General features: G+C 40.2%; 1 protein-coding gene across 4 annotated transcripts; it reads left to right on the top strand.

Moving 5' to 3' along the window:
* Positions 1-5569: 5569 nt before the first annotated feature.
* LOC147423256 (uncharacterized) lies at positions 5570-11769 on the top strand. Of its 4 annotated transcripts, none has more exons than XM_086501420.1 (6): positions 5570-6336; positions 6811-8251; positions 8499-8702; positions 9826-9891; positions 10847-10912; positions 11380-11769. In XM_086501420.1, exons 2-6 carry the CDS (start codon positions 6995-6997, stop codon positions 11587-11589), a joined length of 1803 nt encoding a protein of 600 aa, XP_086357546.1. In that variant the 5' UTR covers positions 5570-6336; positions 6811-6994; the 3' UTR covers positions 11590-11769. The 4 variants fall into 4 exon arrangements, with proteins under 4 accessions (XP_086357546.1, XP_086357545.1, XP_086357543.1 ...); XM_086501419.1 differs by having other exon boundaries at positions 5570-6364; XM_086501417.1 differs by having other exon boundaries at positions 5570-6411.
* Positions 11770-16843: the final 5074 nt, after the last annotated feature.

The raw sequence follows: 16843 nt of genomic DNA, 5'->3' as shown, positions 1-16843 counted from the left end.
ATGGTGACTGGGTATTTGTTTATGAAAGTAGTTTGGAAAACCAATACTCTCCTATGCAAAAGATGGCCAAATATTGATTTGGATCGTATATTGTACTTCATGCTTATGACAATGCAATATATAAATTATGTGAGCTCGATGGCATTGAATTTAGAGTGCCTATTGCAGGGAAAATAGTCAAACCATTTAAATAGGAGGGCGAGTTTAATTTTGAGGATCAAATCATAGATCAGCTATCAAGGGATGATGATGATATGCACATTAGACGATGTTTCTTATGAAGCTTTCGATGATGCAAATTAATGAAAGAGACGGTTGGCACATGCCAGAGGATGTGCAGTTTCAGAGGGGATGAACGTCGTGACGCTCTACATCCACAAGGGGAAACTCAAACATGACACAAGATTTTTGGCTTTAACACCACCCGTGGAAATTTAATGGCATCTTCTACCAACTTGGTCATGGGCGATTTGGGAAAAATGTCATGATTGTCGATGCTTTGATTGATTTGCATGTTGATATTGTAGATGGAAAATCTTTTATCGATATGCATGTTGATTATTTCCTAGCTTCATGGGCATTGAAGAAGATTGTGTTGTTTGGCTATGTCCTGTTTAATATTCATGCCAAACATGGTGCACTTTATTGCTTGCAAGGACATGTAAATTATGGGCATAGCAATGATGTGGTGTTGGGCAATGATTGGCAATGCCAAATGTGATTCTTGGAAGAGACAAGATTTGTATGTATACCAAATGTTTTCCTTGGCGATGCCTCCATAGATATGTATTCCAAATGTCAAAGAAAATATTATGTTTGAAAATGCCTTAATTGGTATTTATGCCGAATGTGGCACTTGAGGGAACACAGTAAGTGCTTGAGGAGCTAACTACCCAAAAATTGTCACATGGAGTGCATTGAATGCAATATTATGCCAATATGGTGGTGGCAAGAAGCATCAAGATGTGTTCTGCTAGCAACGCTTGGGTTGATGTGTGATTCAAAAAGCACAAACGTGTGTCAGGAGCATTGATTACAGGATATGTGCAACAAGGGCATGGTCCAAATGATGTGTGCTTCAAAAAGCACAAACGTGTGTCAGGAGCATTGATTACAGGATATGTGCAACAAGGGCATGGTCCAAAAGCTTTAGCGTGTTGAGCAGATGCAAATTAAGGGCCTCTCTTCAAATGCTATCACCTGTGCTAACATCTTGAAGGAAAATGCCCTTATGGTGGCCGCCCAAATGAGCAACGGGTATGGCCACCCCAAAGGAGATACAATTTTATGGGATTTGGTGTGAATGGAGAAGAGGGGAAAATAAACAAAAAGAGAATGGCATAGAGCAGCGTGGACAATGCAAGGAGGGAGAATTGGCTCATAGCAACCGACAGGCCTTGGACGACGTCGAACAAGAAGACAAAGATGCTCAACAGTCCATGGCAGACCTCTTCAGTTCTTGTGGCACAAAAAATGGAGCAAATTGGAGTTGGAGGTGCCACATTAACAACCGCTTTTCCCGCGCCACATCAGTCACGGCACCGTGACTATTGTGGGGGGGAAATGGGGTGAGCATAAGGAGAGGGGGATATTGTGTGTGAAGGGGGGATACGAATCAAGAATTGACAAAGGAGGAAGATACAAAGGAGGGAAGCTCAAATACTCTCTCTCTCTCTCTCTCTCTCTCTCTCTCTCTCTCTCTCTCTCTCTCTCTCTCTGGCTCGACCTTGGTGTGGTGAGCAAGGGAGCTCGACTCGACCTTGGTGTGAAGGGAGATAAGCAAATGAAGCAAGGAATCAAACGAAGCATAGAAATTAATGAAGAAAAGGAGATAAAGCTTTCTCTCTTGAGATCACTGGCCTGCTCTCATTTAGGGGTGGATAAGAATAATAAGAAGGAGAGAAGGAAATCTACCTCTCAAGTTTGTTGACTCTTGGCCTTGTCAAGGGAGGAGAAACTAAACAAGGTGGAATCGGGCTCTCTTTTTCTCGACCTAGTCAAAGGAGCACTAGATTTTAAGCTTTAATAGCAGGCATACTCAAGGTCAAGAATCTTTCAAGGTGTAACCAAGGTTAATTTTTGCTCTCTTGGGTATATTTTTGGGAGGATTAAGCTCTCATATGCTTGAGAGGTGTTCTAGCAATGTCGTTAATGGCCAACATTTTTTATCGAATTCTATTTTAGTTAACCGGTAGCAGCTTAAGGCATTGAGGGTGTCAAGTTGAATTAATCTAAGTGTCATTGGAGATTTTTGTTTGGTGTCGTGCGTCTTGTCTCTCTTGTTTCCCACAACGAGCAACTCAATGCTCACTCGGCTCACCTTGCAAACCCATTATGCCCAACATTGTTAGACATGAAATTCGAGGAGTAGGTTGGTGGAGGACTATGAAAAGGTACAAGACAAAAAAATAGAGGCAAAATTTGATCATTGGGTACAAATTTTAGGAGTCCTTAGCAAGACTATAAAAGGGTCCAAGATCCCACGGTTTATATGTTTGCACTAAATTATTGGAATCGTCATCCTTTGAACTTGTCTCAAGATGTGTCTTAGCACTCCTTCACCTACCTTCCTCATTGCTTTTTCCTTATCCACCATGTTTGGAAAGGATCACTTTAATTTTCAGAAGTTTTACATAGGACCTACCATATTTGCTAGACATCTCCTTCAACTCTCTTGATCAAGTCAAAAGTGACAAATATAACTCCAAAGCTAATGATTTTGACACTACTAGTGTGTATGAAGTGCGTAAAAACCCTGGGAATGACTCACTTCTCGCCTCTTTTGAACACCTAGAGAGGGGCCATCTTCTACTTACACAAAATTCATATAAGAGAAAATTCCTTGATTGTTATTATTGAGCCACATTGTTAGTTTTTATTTATTTTCAAGAAAGGTGTTTGGCATGCAATATAGAAACCAATTGAACTCTATCGACCAACCTTTTTTGTAGCAGTACCCACAAATCCTATGGATTCAGATATAATGTGAGCATCAGTGAGAAACTACCAAGGTCGCTTGTCCACATTCAAAGCCATGATTTAGGCCATGGAGGACGAGTACTCAACCAACCAAGCTAGATCCTTTGAACAACTCAATCATTTCTTATTTGAATCCTTCAACCTTCCACCACTTAGCATGTTCATATCAAGAACAATTTCACTGCTCCATAGTGTCTTCATTCCCCCAGATCTATATGGTTGAAATAGCAACCTATTAAGGGCCTACTCAATCAGGTAGAGACTACGTATCACCATTCAAGTAGATAGTACACGGTTAAAGTAGGCAAGGAGTAGAACATGCAATAGCATGTTGTTATAGTAAAGTTAATAATGTCGAACTAGTAGAATATTGTATATAGAGAATATGAACCATTCTCAACCGTGTTGCATCTTTCGAGATAAGTACCATTAGTAGTACCAAACAACTATTGAAACAAATATTATTAACATCAAAGCTTATGGGAAAAATCATATGAAAAAAATGAATTATTCTCACCTCTCCTACAACCTCCCAATGTATGCTTGAGATTCTCCTGCCTTCCTCTGAATTTATAGCTTGGTATGCTTTTATTTAACTACATTCCTTATGGTTGTAGTTGGAGGGAGAGAAATTTTTTGAATTTGCAAAGAAAATGAGAGAGAAACAAAACTAAGAGGGAGAACATTTTTTGAAAGTGACATTTCTAAAAGAGAGTAGGAACAATAACGTTTAACAATCATGAAGCATCACGTGTTTTTGACAAGGACCGCCAAAGTCCCAAAATAAAAAGGTAGATATTTATAATTTACCCCAATCATTTTGGATCCAAAAAAACTTCTTCTCATTTTCTAAAATGCAAACCAATATTCTTACACGGCAAAAAAGTGACCTCAAGCTTCTCCTAATGTTATGTGTGTGTGCTCAAACTTCTCCTAATGTTTTGTGTGTGTGTGTGTGTAAAAAAAAAGGATACTATTCAAAATAATCTAATAGCTTATCACTAAGTATATTGTTAAATCCAAAGGTTTGAAATGAATAAGATACATGTAGATGAGATGGTGGCACAAGGTGAATCAATCTCTTGAGAAGTCCTATGTAGGAGCCTAACATGTGAAGTTATTGAGAACTTTGAGAACTTGTTCAATGTTGAGCCAGGTTTGCCACACGCAAGATTAGTGAATTGCGAAGACTTGTGAGTCTTCTTCATCCTATGATGGAGTGGCTTCGGCCATGATCTTATCTTCTATGACCATGGTCTTGATTTTGTCTTGCATGTCTAGTTTCTATCTCCATTAAGAGATAGACTGCTCTCATCTTATGACTTCTGGCACAACCTCTCCAAGGCTCCGGACAAGGTAGGTTCGCTTTATCCAAACTTGCTCAAATCAAAATTTGACAACTAATTCAGATTTTCACAAGGAGGATTTGAGACCGGCTCACATTTCAAGGTTTTTAAGCTAAAAAGTTCAATTTTTTATAGAATTTTCCTTCTCAAATATGATTTTCGCCTTTTCAGAAAGGGGTGAAGGGTACTCAAAGCTAGCTCCATAAAATCATTTTCCCTAACCGTTGAAACGCCTCTCTCCCTATCGTTGAGGCACTTATGTATACTTTTATCCACATTAAATTTTTTGACAGAATTGTGCATCTTTTGACGAAAATGAAATGGTTAAGAGTGTGAACCCAGGCTAAGTGCTTGGGCTGAAGTCAAGTGTGCCAATGTGCTCCTTTTGTGGGGTTTGATCTACAAAGGGGAGGATGAGGTGCATGATGCATGCAGACTTCACGTGCGCAAGGTACGTTAATATTAGGGTGCATTGACATTTTGACACTCACCACAACTTAAGGCTTTAAAAAAATTATTGAAAAGGGTAATTATTATTTGCCTTCAAAGAGGTAAAATTAATCAACACTTTCAAAGGGCTTTTGGACATACTGAATTATTTGCCAATATTACCAGCATTAACAAAAAGCTAGAAAAACTGCCAAATTAATACCAAAATTAGTATAACGACTTCATTTTCACCAAAATTACCCAATAGATTCTTCTAATTTAAATTTGACCAATTTTTGGGTAATGGAAATTGCACAATTTGCATTATTACCCAATTTCCATTACTTAAATAGTCCCATTTCGGATTTTCCTTTTTTCAAATTTTAAATTGTAAACAGATCCATGTCCAAGCTCCAGCCACAGCCATTGGGGGTGCTTGGAAAATAGGCAGGATTAATTAATGAAGGAGAGAAAAGCATCTTTTGTATATAAAATAGAAAAGCCCATTAAATAAAAATGAATAATGAATTAATACATATTTTGAAATATAATATATAATATAATATCTATTTTTTATTATTATTTTTTTTTAACTACTATGTGGCAAGATTCCGTAGATGCTGATGGCCTTTGCTGGCGTGCTTTAGTTTTTTGCAATAAATTAATAGAGGTATTGAATACACATGCTGGCTAGGTGAGAGGCAGACCAAATCTAGAAATAAGTCTGTGTTTAAAAATAAGCATCGCCCACAATTAGGGCAGCAAAGCCCTGATTTGGAGAGAATGATTTAGTCAAATTAGCCCACAAAGTGCATGCCACTGACACATACCCACATTTCAAATGTATCCATCTCTCACACACACACATTCTCTCTCTCTCTCTCTCTCTGTCTCTATCTCTCTCTCTCTCTCTCTCACAGATCTCTCTCTCTTACACACACTCTGTGGGCTTCCTAGTACTTTATCTATGATTATGGTCCCCTCTGCGCAACTCAACTTTTGCCCCTGCACACACATAAGATTATATGATATATACCCCTCTATACATATATTATATCTTTGCACACGCATTGCCATCATCATTCTGCCTGAACGTACAAATTATATAAGCGGATGTGTGTGTATATGAGAAGGCACTCATATTGCATATAATCATAAGCACTTAATCATACCACCATAATTAATGATTGCATTAGCATTATCCATGATCAGTTCTTAATTACATCATTATAATTAATGCATCCAGCCAGTGGTCTTATATAATTATAGTCTTCAGTAAGGCATGCATAATCCAATACTTGCCTGTCTCATGGGATTATCGCATGTGTGGTTTTGATGGGTTTTCTGCTGTTGATTGAGAGTAATAATGAGCTGCAGCAGTAATAGAATGAAGAGCATGGGTTGCTTTCCTGAGCCTACCTTGGAGATCCCCTTCCTATACTGCCAGTGATATCCACACTCCTTTGCTTTGAAGATTTGTTGTACCGTCTCCTAATTTTTGGTGGGGAATAGCTCGATCGAGTGCCGCTGGCGACCTCGGTCCCCAGCCCACGTTGAACCAAACCAGACCAACAACATCGCGGTTGCAACTCAGTGCTAACGTAGTATCTGTGTGTATTTATTATCCTCACTTCCAAATTGCATGGAAACCCTAATGGTAAATTTGTCAGAGCACTGATTATGCTGATATTATAAATGCTTCATTTTAATCTGAAGTACTGTAATCTGCTTAAATTGAACATATTGTATGACCATTCAATTCCTTAACCTGGGTAGCATTTATTACTGCATATTTGCACTGACTACAATAGGTATTCTTATCATTATCGTGTACCAGCTTCAACATACCTCCCTTTGCATATGGAATTGTCATTATTATTGTTTGAATGCATCTAGTGCCAGTGTAATCAATGCTTTCTAGCTCTTCTAGAGAGTTCTCCTGTTCCCCAACCTCAGTTTATTTCATAGTCAGAATTGAAGTTTCTTCTGCTTTGATGGAGAAGAAAAGAAATAGAGAAAGAATTTTGTGTTTGAAGAAGCTATGCATGCCTTGCAGGCCAGGATACATGCTCAACAGTTGGTATGAAGCAGACATGAAGAAGAATCAGCTGGCCAGGGGAGCTAGGTCTTCGGATTCATCGCCCGAAGAGTGCAAATAAAGATATCCCGGCCCCTGTCAAATCCGGGTATCAGCAGATTAGAGATACCTCGATCCAGATCTTCGGATTGCGAGTATTCAGATGGAGCTTTTCCAAGAAATGGTAGCAAATGGAGGCTACTTCATCACTCCTGCATACAATATAAATGGTTTGCCTATATTGATGCAGGACCACTTATCTATGAGTATGGATGCAACTGCAGCTTTTCCAAGGCCCAGCCATCAACACCACAACCATCACCATATTCATCATGAGCTAGCAGAGGGCATGGATGAGACCACCCTCTTGGAAGCTACAACGCCAATATGCAACGATTCCATCGCCATTAACCCATCAACTTTTTCCGAGGCTAACTTTGCCATAGGACTAAACACTAACAGTTCTACATCTGGGAGGAAGCAATTTTGTGAGATCTCCAATGTCGGCTCTACAACCGCTCCGTGCAAGGTAAAGCGTAGATCTTGGCAGGAGGCGCTCGCCGGCTCCGGTGCTCCCCTTGGCGTCAACATCCCCGAGCCCGGAGCTCAGCAGATCTCTACAAGCATGTTGAACACTCGGCGAGAGATGCAGCATCCGCTCGAGCTTACAAGTGTAGAGAAGATACTCAACCTGCAACACATTCAAGCAGGAATTACTCATGATAATGGTACTGACCCTAGTCACCAGCTAGCTAACCCCAGTACTCTAACTAACTCAGAAATAGCTAAACTGTCTTTAGAAGAAACCCTGATCGCTGCTCACAATATTAAGATTAAGGCAACGCCTACATCGACAAACCCTAATTATGGCGGGTCATTTCTATCAGCTCTCAACCCAGGGGATGAGGCCTTTTTCAAGCAGAAAGTAGTGGTTCCTATGGAGGGATATAGTAAAGAGAATCCAGCAATAACATCAGCTGTGCGGCGTCAGGGCCTTAGTATCCCATTCGAGGATATCGCAGCGCATAGTGGCGATGCACTTGATATTCTTGAGTATGTGAAGCATAGCAACAAGATCCAGCAGCAGCATGGATCTGCTCATGAGCTCAACATTAACAACATATTACAGAGCATTAAAAAGCAGCTGAAATGGAGTCCTAATGAAGAAGGCAGTGTTGTAAATTACCATAAGAATAATACTGGTAAGGATGACGATGAAAATGTTAAGGCTAGCCAGGACTCAGCTTCTCTACATAGTAATTGTAGTATTGCAAGAAGGGTGTTAAGTGCGAATGGTGGTAATTCGGCTGCGACTAATGTCGTTAATTGTGGTTTTGAATCAAAGAAGAGATCTCTCTCTGACAACTTACAGGGATCTGCTTGCTACAATCATATGGCTCACTCCAAGAGGGCTCATCTGGTATGCATACAAGAGTCCAACTACATTACTTTCAATTCTATCTTTTCTGATGTTACATAGCTAGATTTTTTGATGGACAACAATCATTATGTGGTTTGCAATATTGTATTAAGACAGATTTGAACTCAAGACATTCCCAAAAGTTATTTCAATATTAATGTACAATTGCAAATTTCTGACATGTTCATTTAATTGGCTCATGCCTAACATCATCCTGTGTTTGTGTCTCTTTTAAACTTGATTATAGGGCAAGGACTCTGCTCCAACTAGGCACTATAACAGCAGCACATCTATGAGTACAAGTACTTTGATAGATGGCAGCACTAATATCAAGACAAACGCGTTCAAGCTCGGTGGAAAACGCAATCCGCTGGGGCCAGCACTCAACACCAACCTCAAGCCGAGGGCCACGCAAGGGACCGCTACAGATCCTCAAACTCTCGCTGCTAGGGTATTGCCCTTCACCCTAGCCCTTTTGTGCATATTGAAGATATCATGTCTGATTTGTGTGAACGTATATATATATACATATACAAACATATATATCTATATATATATATATATCATCCGTGTCTATAGAAACCCTTGAAAAACCGGCTTTGGTAAAACTATGCTATTTTTTTAGCGATGTGACAACAGTATTATCCATTTATTCATAGCCTATTCAGTGTCATTACAATATACTTTTGTTTTTGGAAATTTAGTTGTGCTTTTCTTTTTTGTTGAATTTATATCAAACCATGAGGCTTTGGGTTTTCCCCATTGTGCATGCTCACAAGAAGATTTATAAATTTTCTCATGTAGGAAAATGGAGTCTTTTTCATTGTTTTTCATACAATGCATAACATCATGAGCTTCTGTTCGGGAGGCACCACATACCTAGCTAGGTACGATTGGGGGCAAGGGACCCCCGGCCCCCCCACCGGGCCGGCGGTCCCCTGCCCCCAATCGTACCCAGCTAGGTATGCAGTGCCTCCCTCACAAAAGCTCATGATGTTGACGTAAGTCACAATGTGAGAATTATTGTGAGAATGTGTCCAAAACTTCCTGTGGCTGTGAATTAGAAGCTCGATTTATATTTCTTTTCTTGGTAAATAAGTACATGAGGAACTTCTGTATGTTGTTGAGATAACCGGATCGAAAGGTTCACAAGAAGATTTAGAAATTTTCTCAATTAGGAAAACGAAGTCTTTTTCAGTGTTTTTCACACAATGCATAACATCATGAGCTTTCGCTCGAGAGGCACCGCATACCTAGCTAGGTACGATTGGGGGCATGGGACCACCGGCCCCCTCACCGGGCCAGCGGTCCCCTACCCCCAATCGTACCTAGCTAGGTATACGGTGCCTCCCTCACAAAAGCTCATGATGTTGAGGTAAGTCACAATGTGGGAATTATTGTGAGAATTTGTCCAAAACTTCTTGTGGTTTAAACCTGCCATCATTTGCAGAAGCAAGTATTTTGATTGGGTAGTCAACAAAAGTTTTCTTGCATGCAAGCATTGTTGAGATGCTTAATTAATGTGTCCCTACAAACTGATTATGGTTGTGAACGTCATTGATTTAACTTTGCAGAATCGAAGGGAGCGAATCAATGCACGCCTCAAAGTATTGCAAGAGCTAGTTCCTAATGGATCCAAGGTACATTTTGAGTGTTGAAATTCTGTTTTTGTCCCTAATTAATATATTAAAAGAAATTTTATGTACCTATCACATGGTTTCAACATAAGATTCCTTATAATTCCAAAAAACATCACGCTTTTTACATACAAAAGGGTATTATTTAAGTTCGAATTTGTTCATATTTTTTTACCAAATTTAATTAAAAAGGGGGTGTTATAATCGTGGAAATTTATAGATAAGGGATTTTCATAATGCCTCCTCATGGTATGTTATATAGTAATTTTACATATAGTGAACACCTCTTGGAAAAGTGTCTCAGCTTACAATAGGGTAAAGGGGCCAATTAAAAACCAAGTCCCTCCAATTGGGTGGATAGCTCATGTGACGATTAGATCTTAACCGTTAGATCTTGGTTCAAAACTTGTTGGCAACAATGGCTCTCTTTTCACCCAAGGGTGGCTCCCTTCACATGGCAATTTTTGTTACACAGAAAATTTTAACTGCTCTGGTGCTTCTTGTGCACATCTCAGATTGAAGCATCGCTTTTACTCTGTGCGCGCCTTGTAGCACTTTTCCGATTGAGCTTCTCATATTGAAAATCTGTGAAGCATGCATGCACTTCAGAATTTATCCTTCTTCTTAGGTGGCCTTAACTTGGCCCCTTTACCCTAGGTGCCGCTTGAAAATTCAATAGTGCCTTTTCACATCCGATGCTTGGGAAAAGTGTGCCTCTACTCACAATTGTGCCGCTTGGAAATTCAATAATACCAATTAGAAACAAGAGGAAAATGAAATGGTTTGCCCCAAAATTGAGTAAAATAGTGTGGAAAATGTGAGAGAAAAGCTTAGATGGATCTTGTAAATTTCCTCTTCATATACAGGAATTTTGACTGGTTAGTATAATGAAATTTCCCAATTGATGCCCTAATTACTTCATTATATATTAATTAGTTTCTATGTGTGTTTTGAACAGGTAGACCTGGTGACGATGCTTGAGAAGGCCATCAATTATGTGAAATTTTTGCAGCTTCAGCTCAGGGTAAGAGTGAATTACATTTGCATATACATGCATTTCTAATAATATCTTCTCCAATTAATGTTTAGGGTACTAGCTATCAATATGTATTACAGTTATCAATATGTATTTTCTCAATTATCCATTTACAAGAAGATTTAGAAATTTTCTCATGTAGGAAAACTTTCCATTGTTTTTCATACAGCAAATAACACCATGAGCTTCTGCTCGGGAGGCACCGCATACCTAGCTAGGTAAGCGGTGCCTCCCTCACAGAAGCTCACGATGTTGAGGTAAGTCACAATGTGGGAATTATTGTGAGAATTTGTCCAAAACTTCTTGTGATATTAAGCCAAGTATTCATTGCAGCGTTACTAATTGAGACATGGTTTACAATATTTTGGTTTTTTTTGGGAGGGGAATGTGTGTGTGTGTGTGTGTGTGTGAGAGAGAGAGAGAGAGAGAGAGAGCGCAGCATACATAATGATCAGGTCTTGAGCAACGACGAGCTATGGGAAGGAAAACAGCAGGACGACGACGTCGAGAAGGTGGCCATGCAAGATGCAGTTCTCATCTCCAAGTCGATGGAGGAGGAAGAGACCAACACGGCCTGTGATCGATCCCCGGCCACAGCAACTAGCTGCTATATTAGCACTATATTAAACACCGCCATTTCGATTACGTCCGCCCAAAACAAATAGCACTTTATTACCACCCCTCCCAATCAAGTTAGAACTTCTCATGTTAATGATCATGTCTCATGTTCATGATACATCTCATCACAAGTTTTTTCACATCATGAATGGGCTTTCATTCATATATATTTATGTATAGCCATGTGGATCCCCCTATAAGAATCGATCATAGTCAGTTGCTTGGTCCACCATTAAGAAATTTTGAGTAGATTTTGTGGTGGTCTAAGCCACTGATTTCTTAGATTTTTCTTTCTACACATAATCTTATTTTCTTTGGTTCCAATTATGCCATACAAGTATTTAACTGCTCACTGTGGTGTTTTTACAAGAGTCTCTCTCTGTGTGTGTGTGTGTGTGTGTGTGTGTGTGTGTGTGTGTGTGTGTGTGTGTGTGTGTGTGTGTGTGTGGATTGCCTGTGCATTACTGCTCTAGAGTTCTATACCATTCGTATAAATTTTTTTGGTCTGTTGAAATTGTTTTGACATTAGTAAGATGATGTTCTCCTTTTGTTCATCATCTCCTCCCCCCACCCCCCTCCAAACCACCTGCAATTCTTGTGTGTAAATTTATAGAAAAATACACGGTGGCATGTTGCGAAAATCCACAACTGCCCTATTTAAACTTCCAATTACTTCAATGACACTCAAAAATTTACATAGAGAAGCTCTTCTCTATTTCAATTATATCTCTCGGGTAGTCAGTGTCTACCCTCACTACAAGAAATAGCTATGTGTAGCGACCTAGGCCTTGAATTAGCCCATGAGCTATGTCCACCTAAGGCCTTGTCACACAATGGCACTCAAGCATGCCCAAAAGGGCTTGTTTGGATGTTGTGTGTTTCGTGCAAAGGTGGAGTGGTAAAAGTATTTCATGCACTAGCGACATCCAACCAAACTGGCATACCTGTATTGAGCTTCTTCTATAGTGTACAAGCTCAAGGCTCAAAACTTGTTAGATCTCTTCGTGTGGTGCCTTTTGTGAGTGTTGTTTCCTACCTCCTTTAGGCGCGTGGATCCACTATGTTATAATCATGTTAATATATAGAGAGAGAGGCAAGTTTTTGGGGTTCACTCAAAAATATGTATAGTAGCACATGAGTTCAATAGAAGGGGTTAATTTGTCTTATGAAGTTATAAAAAATATGCACATATAAGAGTATTTTTAATTAGAAAAAATATGTAAAGGTATTTTAAATTGGACAATGTAAATTTGGTACATAAGGGGTCTTTTTATCTACATGAAAAAATGTAGAATAGGGAGTTTTATAAATATCTCTTGAATGCACGTGCTATATAGAATCTTTATGCAATGAAACACCCCCCCCCCCCCCCCCCTCCCCCCAAATCACCCCCTCCCCTCTTTGGTGGAGGGGGAAGCTAAAAAGAAACATAATTTGAGTTGCTTGAAGTGCAAAAAGTTGACTTCAAAGGAGATCAAGTGTTTTGCAGCTTGTGTAGAGGGGACTTGACAACAAGGCAAAAGTGGATTTTCTTACAAATATCCTTGCCCATCGAGATTTGAGGGGTTTTTAGATTAAGTTTCTCAAAGCTAAGATGCCATCTTTTTACATGCATTCGATTAGTGGGTTGCACAAGACTCTTAGGTCAATTTAGAGACCAAAAACCTCATGGAATTGTTTGTTAAACGGGCCAACATCATGACGCAAATGAATTTGACAAGTACAAGACCGAATATCATAGCTACATCAAGGATTCTTGGTATCCATGGATTTTTTTTTTACGTAGACTGACTTCGATGGGAAAAAAAGAAAGAAATGCTCCCACTACATTTGTGTGAATGCCAACCGCACGCAATAGGTGTAATCATAGAGAAAGTGAAAGAAATCGTGATATCTTTTTGAAAAAACAATACATGCATTTCGTCCAACAAAATAGATGTATGTCAAAGGCGTATCTCACAAAAAGTGTATGAAAAACATCACATGTATCTGCTAGAACAACCTCATGTGTGTTTTCATAATAATCAATATCTAATTCTCCTAAATTATTTTCTCATGTTAAACTGATCATTTAATATGGGAAAGTGCCAAGGGAGAAAAAGCTAGAATATTGGTTAAGCTAGCAGACCGGCCACGGTACGTAGGGATCCAAAGGACGGAAAATAGGGATCCAAAGGGGGGGGGGGGCATCTGCAAAAGAGCCATGTGCAACAATGGGCTTAAAAGACCCTAAGGTTCAGCCCATTAAGACTTCCAAAATGCTAAGGTTCCAAAATTCAAAGGTTGTGTCCAAAGGTCAAGCATGGGGGAATTGGATGCTTTGTGTGTGACTCCAAAGTCTTTATCATTCCCTACATAGGAGGGGGCGAGCCTTGGGAGTAGGGGATGAGAAAGAAACTCTCTCTCTCACACACACACACACACACAAGGTTCCCTTTACACAAAGGGAACGAGGGACACATGTCAGCTCCCTAGCCCAGATGCCCACAAGGTGTACCCAATTCCTATTGGATGGCCTTGGAGGTAAACCAATGAGAATTAGGCTAGAGTAAATCTAGTTTAATTAATTTAAAAACACTTAATAAAAGAACCAATGAGAATTAAGCTCTCTAGAAGACTATTGGAAAGTCTCCCAAGGGGTCCAATGAGCATTCAACAACCCAATGGCTTGCCTGATTAATTGTCATTGGCTAGCCCTAGGGAGGTCCAATGAGACAGTAGCATGAGCAAAGAGGCATTATTGACACACACACTCACACAATCTCATGTGTGAAGTAAAGAAGATTCTCTCTCTTCTCAAGCTTTAATGGAAAGCTTACCACCTACTCCAAGCTTGTGAGAAGGGAGGCCTACACCAACAACTCTTGGCATTGTGATGCAAATCCAACCAAGAGCCAAGCTTCAATGCATGCTCATCTCCTCTACCATGCTAATTACTAAGCTAAGCTATTCTAATATGAGTGATTATGTGAGGATATGTAAATATTTCTCGTAAGACTACACCTTCTTCCTCTCAATCTACTCTCATACCCCGCTAGCTCTCACCATCTTCGAAGGTGTGTGAGGTCTTGGGTCTGAGACCGGAGACAATTGATGTTGTGTTTGATAAGTGTTTTGCTTAGTGCATGAAGCTTTCATCTTCATTGCACTAGCTAGTCTTGAAGGAACACAAAGAATTGTATTGTACAATGTCTCTCTTAATGGGAGAAACCATAATACAAAGCCTTTTGGAGGGGGGACCGGCTCCATGTAAATCCGGTCCTCAACTGTTGTCAATAGCTTAATTTCTCTCTCTTTTGAAAGTATTGTTCATGCTATCTAACTAGGTGTTATGCTTTTTGTTGCTCTCTCCGCCCAAGCACTCTTGTAATTCTCATAAGAAATCTATTCTAATGAAATGACCACTATGTTCATGCTAATTTCTGCTACACACAAGTATTTAGGCCATTAAATGTTACATTGGTATCAAAGCACAAGGTTTCTCTTTTCTTGATCAAGAAGGGAGGTCATCAAGCTAGATATAAATGGTTGGTATTATTAATTGCCTGTGAGTAAGTAGAATAGGGATTTTTCAGCCTTGTAGTGCACCTACCTTCATGCAGTTAACGGGGCATCACTGTGGAGAGCTATGGTCTTAATAGTGGAGTCCTACGGGGATTGCCTACGGCTTAACCACTATTGAGCTATTAGAAGCTTGACAGGCGCCGGTGTTGTTTTGGTGTTGAACGACCCTCTCTTCTATTCCTTGCAATTAATGGTATTCGAGCCATGGGTATAGTAGCTTGAGTGCTTTTTCGAAAGGGGTAAAGAGGAGTAGCAACTAGGGCTTGAAGTGCCAAAGTACACCTAAAAGTTGTTAGAATGGCTGACAATAGTAAAGAGAGTGAAATTAATGTTGATAACTTTGATTTTGCTAATGAGCAAGCTACTAATGATGCCCCGATGCTTGTTAATTATCTTGTTTCTAGGCTTCAACAAGCCATGGGCAATCCATCTCTCCAAAGTGAAGTGCAACGGCAGCTCCGTGCTCATGGGATTCTCCAAGCTCCCCACCATGATGAGAGAACACCTAGGAAGCCTCCTTGTGAGACTTCCAAAAGAGGTCTCTCTCCGATTCAGGAAGAAGAAGAGAATCCATACGAAGGGCTCAAGAATTTACTTCTTGATGATGCATCTCCTTCCCAAAGGAGAACTCAAGAGCCTCCACCGAAGGAACGAGAAAGAAGTGAGACTCCCGCCACCTTGGCGGAGATGGCTCCATGAAGACGGTGGGCTAAACGCTCTCCATCACCTCCAAAATGGAGAAGACCATCGCACCCTTCTCTACACCATAATTCAAAGAGGGATGACAAAAAGCAAGAGAAGAAAAAGGCGAGAAAGAGGACACCCTCTTCTCCATCTTCTTCATCCTCTTCCTCTTATGAAAGTGATGGTGAAGACGACGAAGATCAAGACAAGAAAAAGGCGATAAAGAGGTCACCCTCTTCTCTACCTTCCTCAAATTCTTCACCTTCTGAAGAAAGTGATGGTGCAACCTTTGAACCAGCAAAAAGAAGAGGCCATAAGAAATCCTATGCCACGTGGAAGAGGTCATCCAAGCTCAAGAAGTTCAAAGAGGGAGGGAAGAGCATCTCTTTCCTTACCTATGATGGCACCTTTGGTGCTACGGACAAAGTCTTGGCCTTTATCCAACAATTTGATGTGGCGTTCAGAGATGAGGGCTTCACGGAGTCCTCTAAGCTACGCCATGTAGCTATGCACTTTTAAAAGTCCGCCAGGCAATGGTGGTCTAGCCTATGAGCCAACGTTGAAGCTCCATGAACATGGAAAGCTTTAAGAGATTCCATTATGAAGCAGTTTTTGGCCACCAAAGCCAAAGACAAAGTACTCACTGAATGGCGAAGCTTAAAGCTCTCTCCCTATGAATCCATCCACAAATATGTAGAAAAGTTTTGGGACCTACAACTCAAAGCCACTGTCTTCAAAAAGTTGGATTTTGGAGAGCAAAAGCAACAATTTTGTGCGGGCTTAACCGAAGAAATGGCGGAGTATGTCAACTCCCAAAAGCCACGTACCATATCCACGGTAATACACCATACTATGGTGGCCTCTCAAATCAATTTCCAAACGGGGGCTAAAAGAAATAATAAGCCCACGGAGAACAAGGGTTCCAACGAGCCTAAGGGGAAGGACAATGTCCAAAAGTCTCCTAAGGGCAACTCTAACAAAGCTAAAAAGAGGGGAGTTTACAAAGGTAAAAACAAACTCTCTCCTGAAGAGCTTGAGCGTTATCGCAAGGAT

This window comes from Adiantum capillus-veneris, chromosome 26 (genome assembly GCF_014529385.1).
Source record: "Adiantum capillus-veneris isolate H3 chromosome 26, ASM1452938v2, whole genome shotgun sequence".
Classification (NCBI taxonomy): Eukaryota; Viridiplantae; Streptophyta; class Polypodiopsida; order Polypodiales; family Pteridaceae; genus Adiantum; species Adiantum capillus-veneris.
This window is presented reverse-complemented; position numbering and strand designations above follow the sequence as displayed.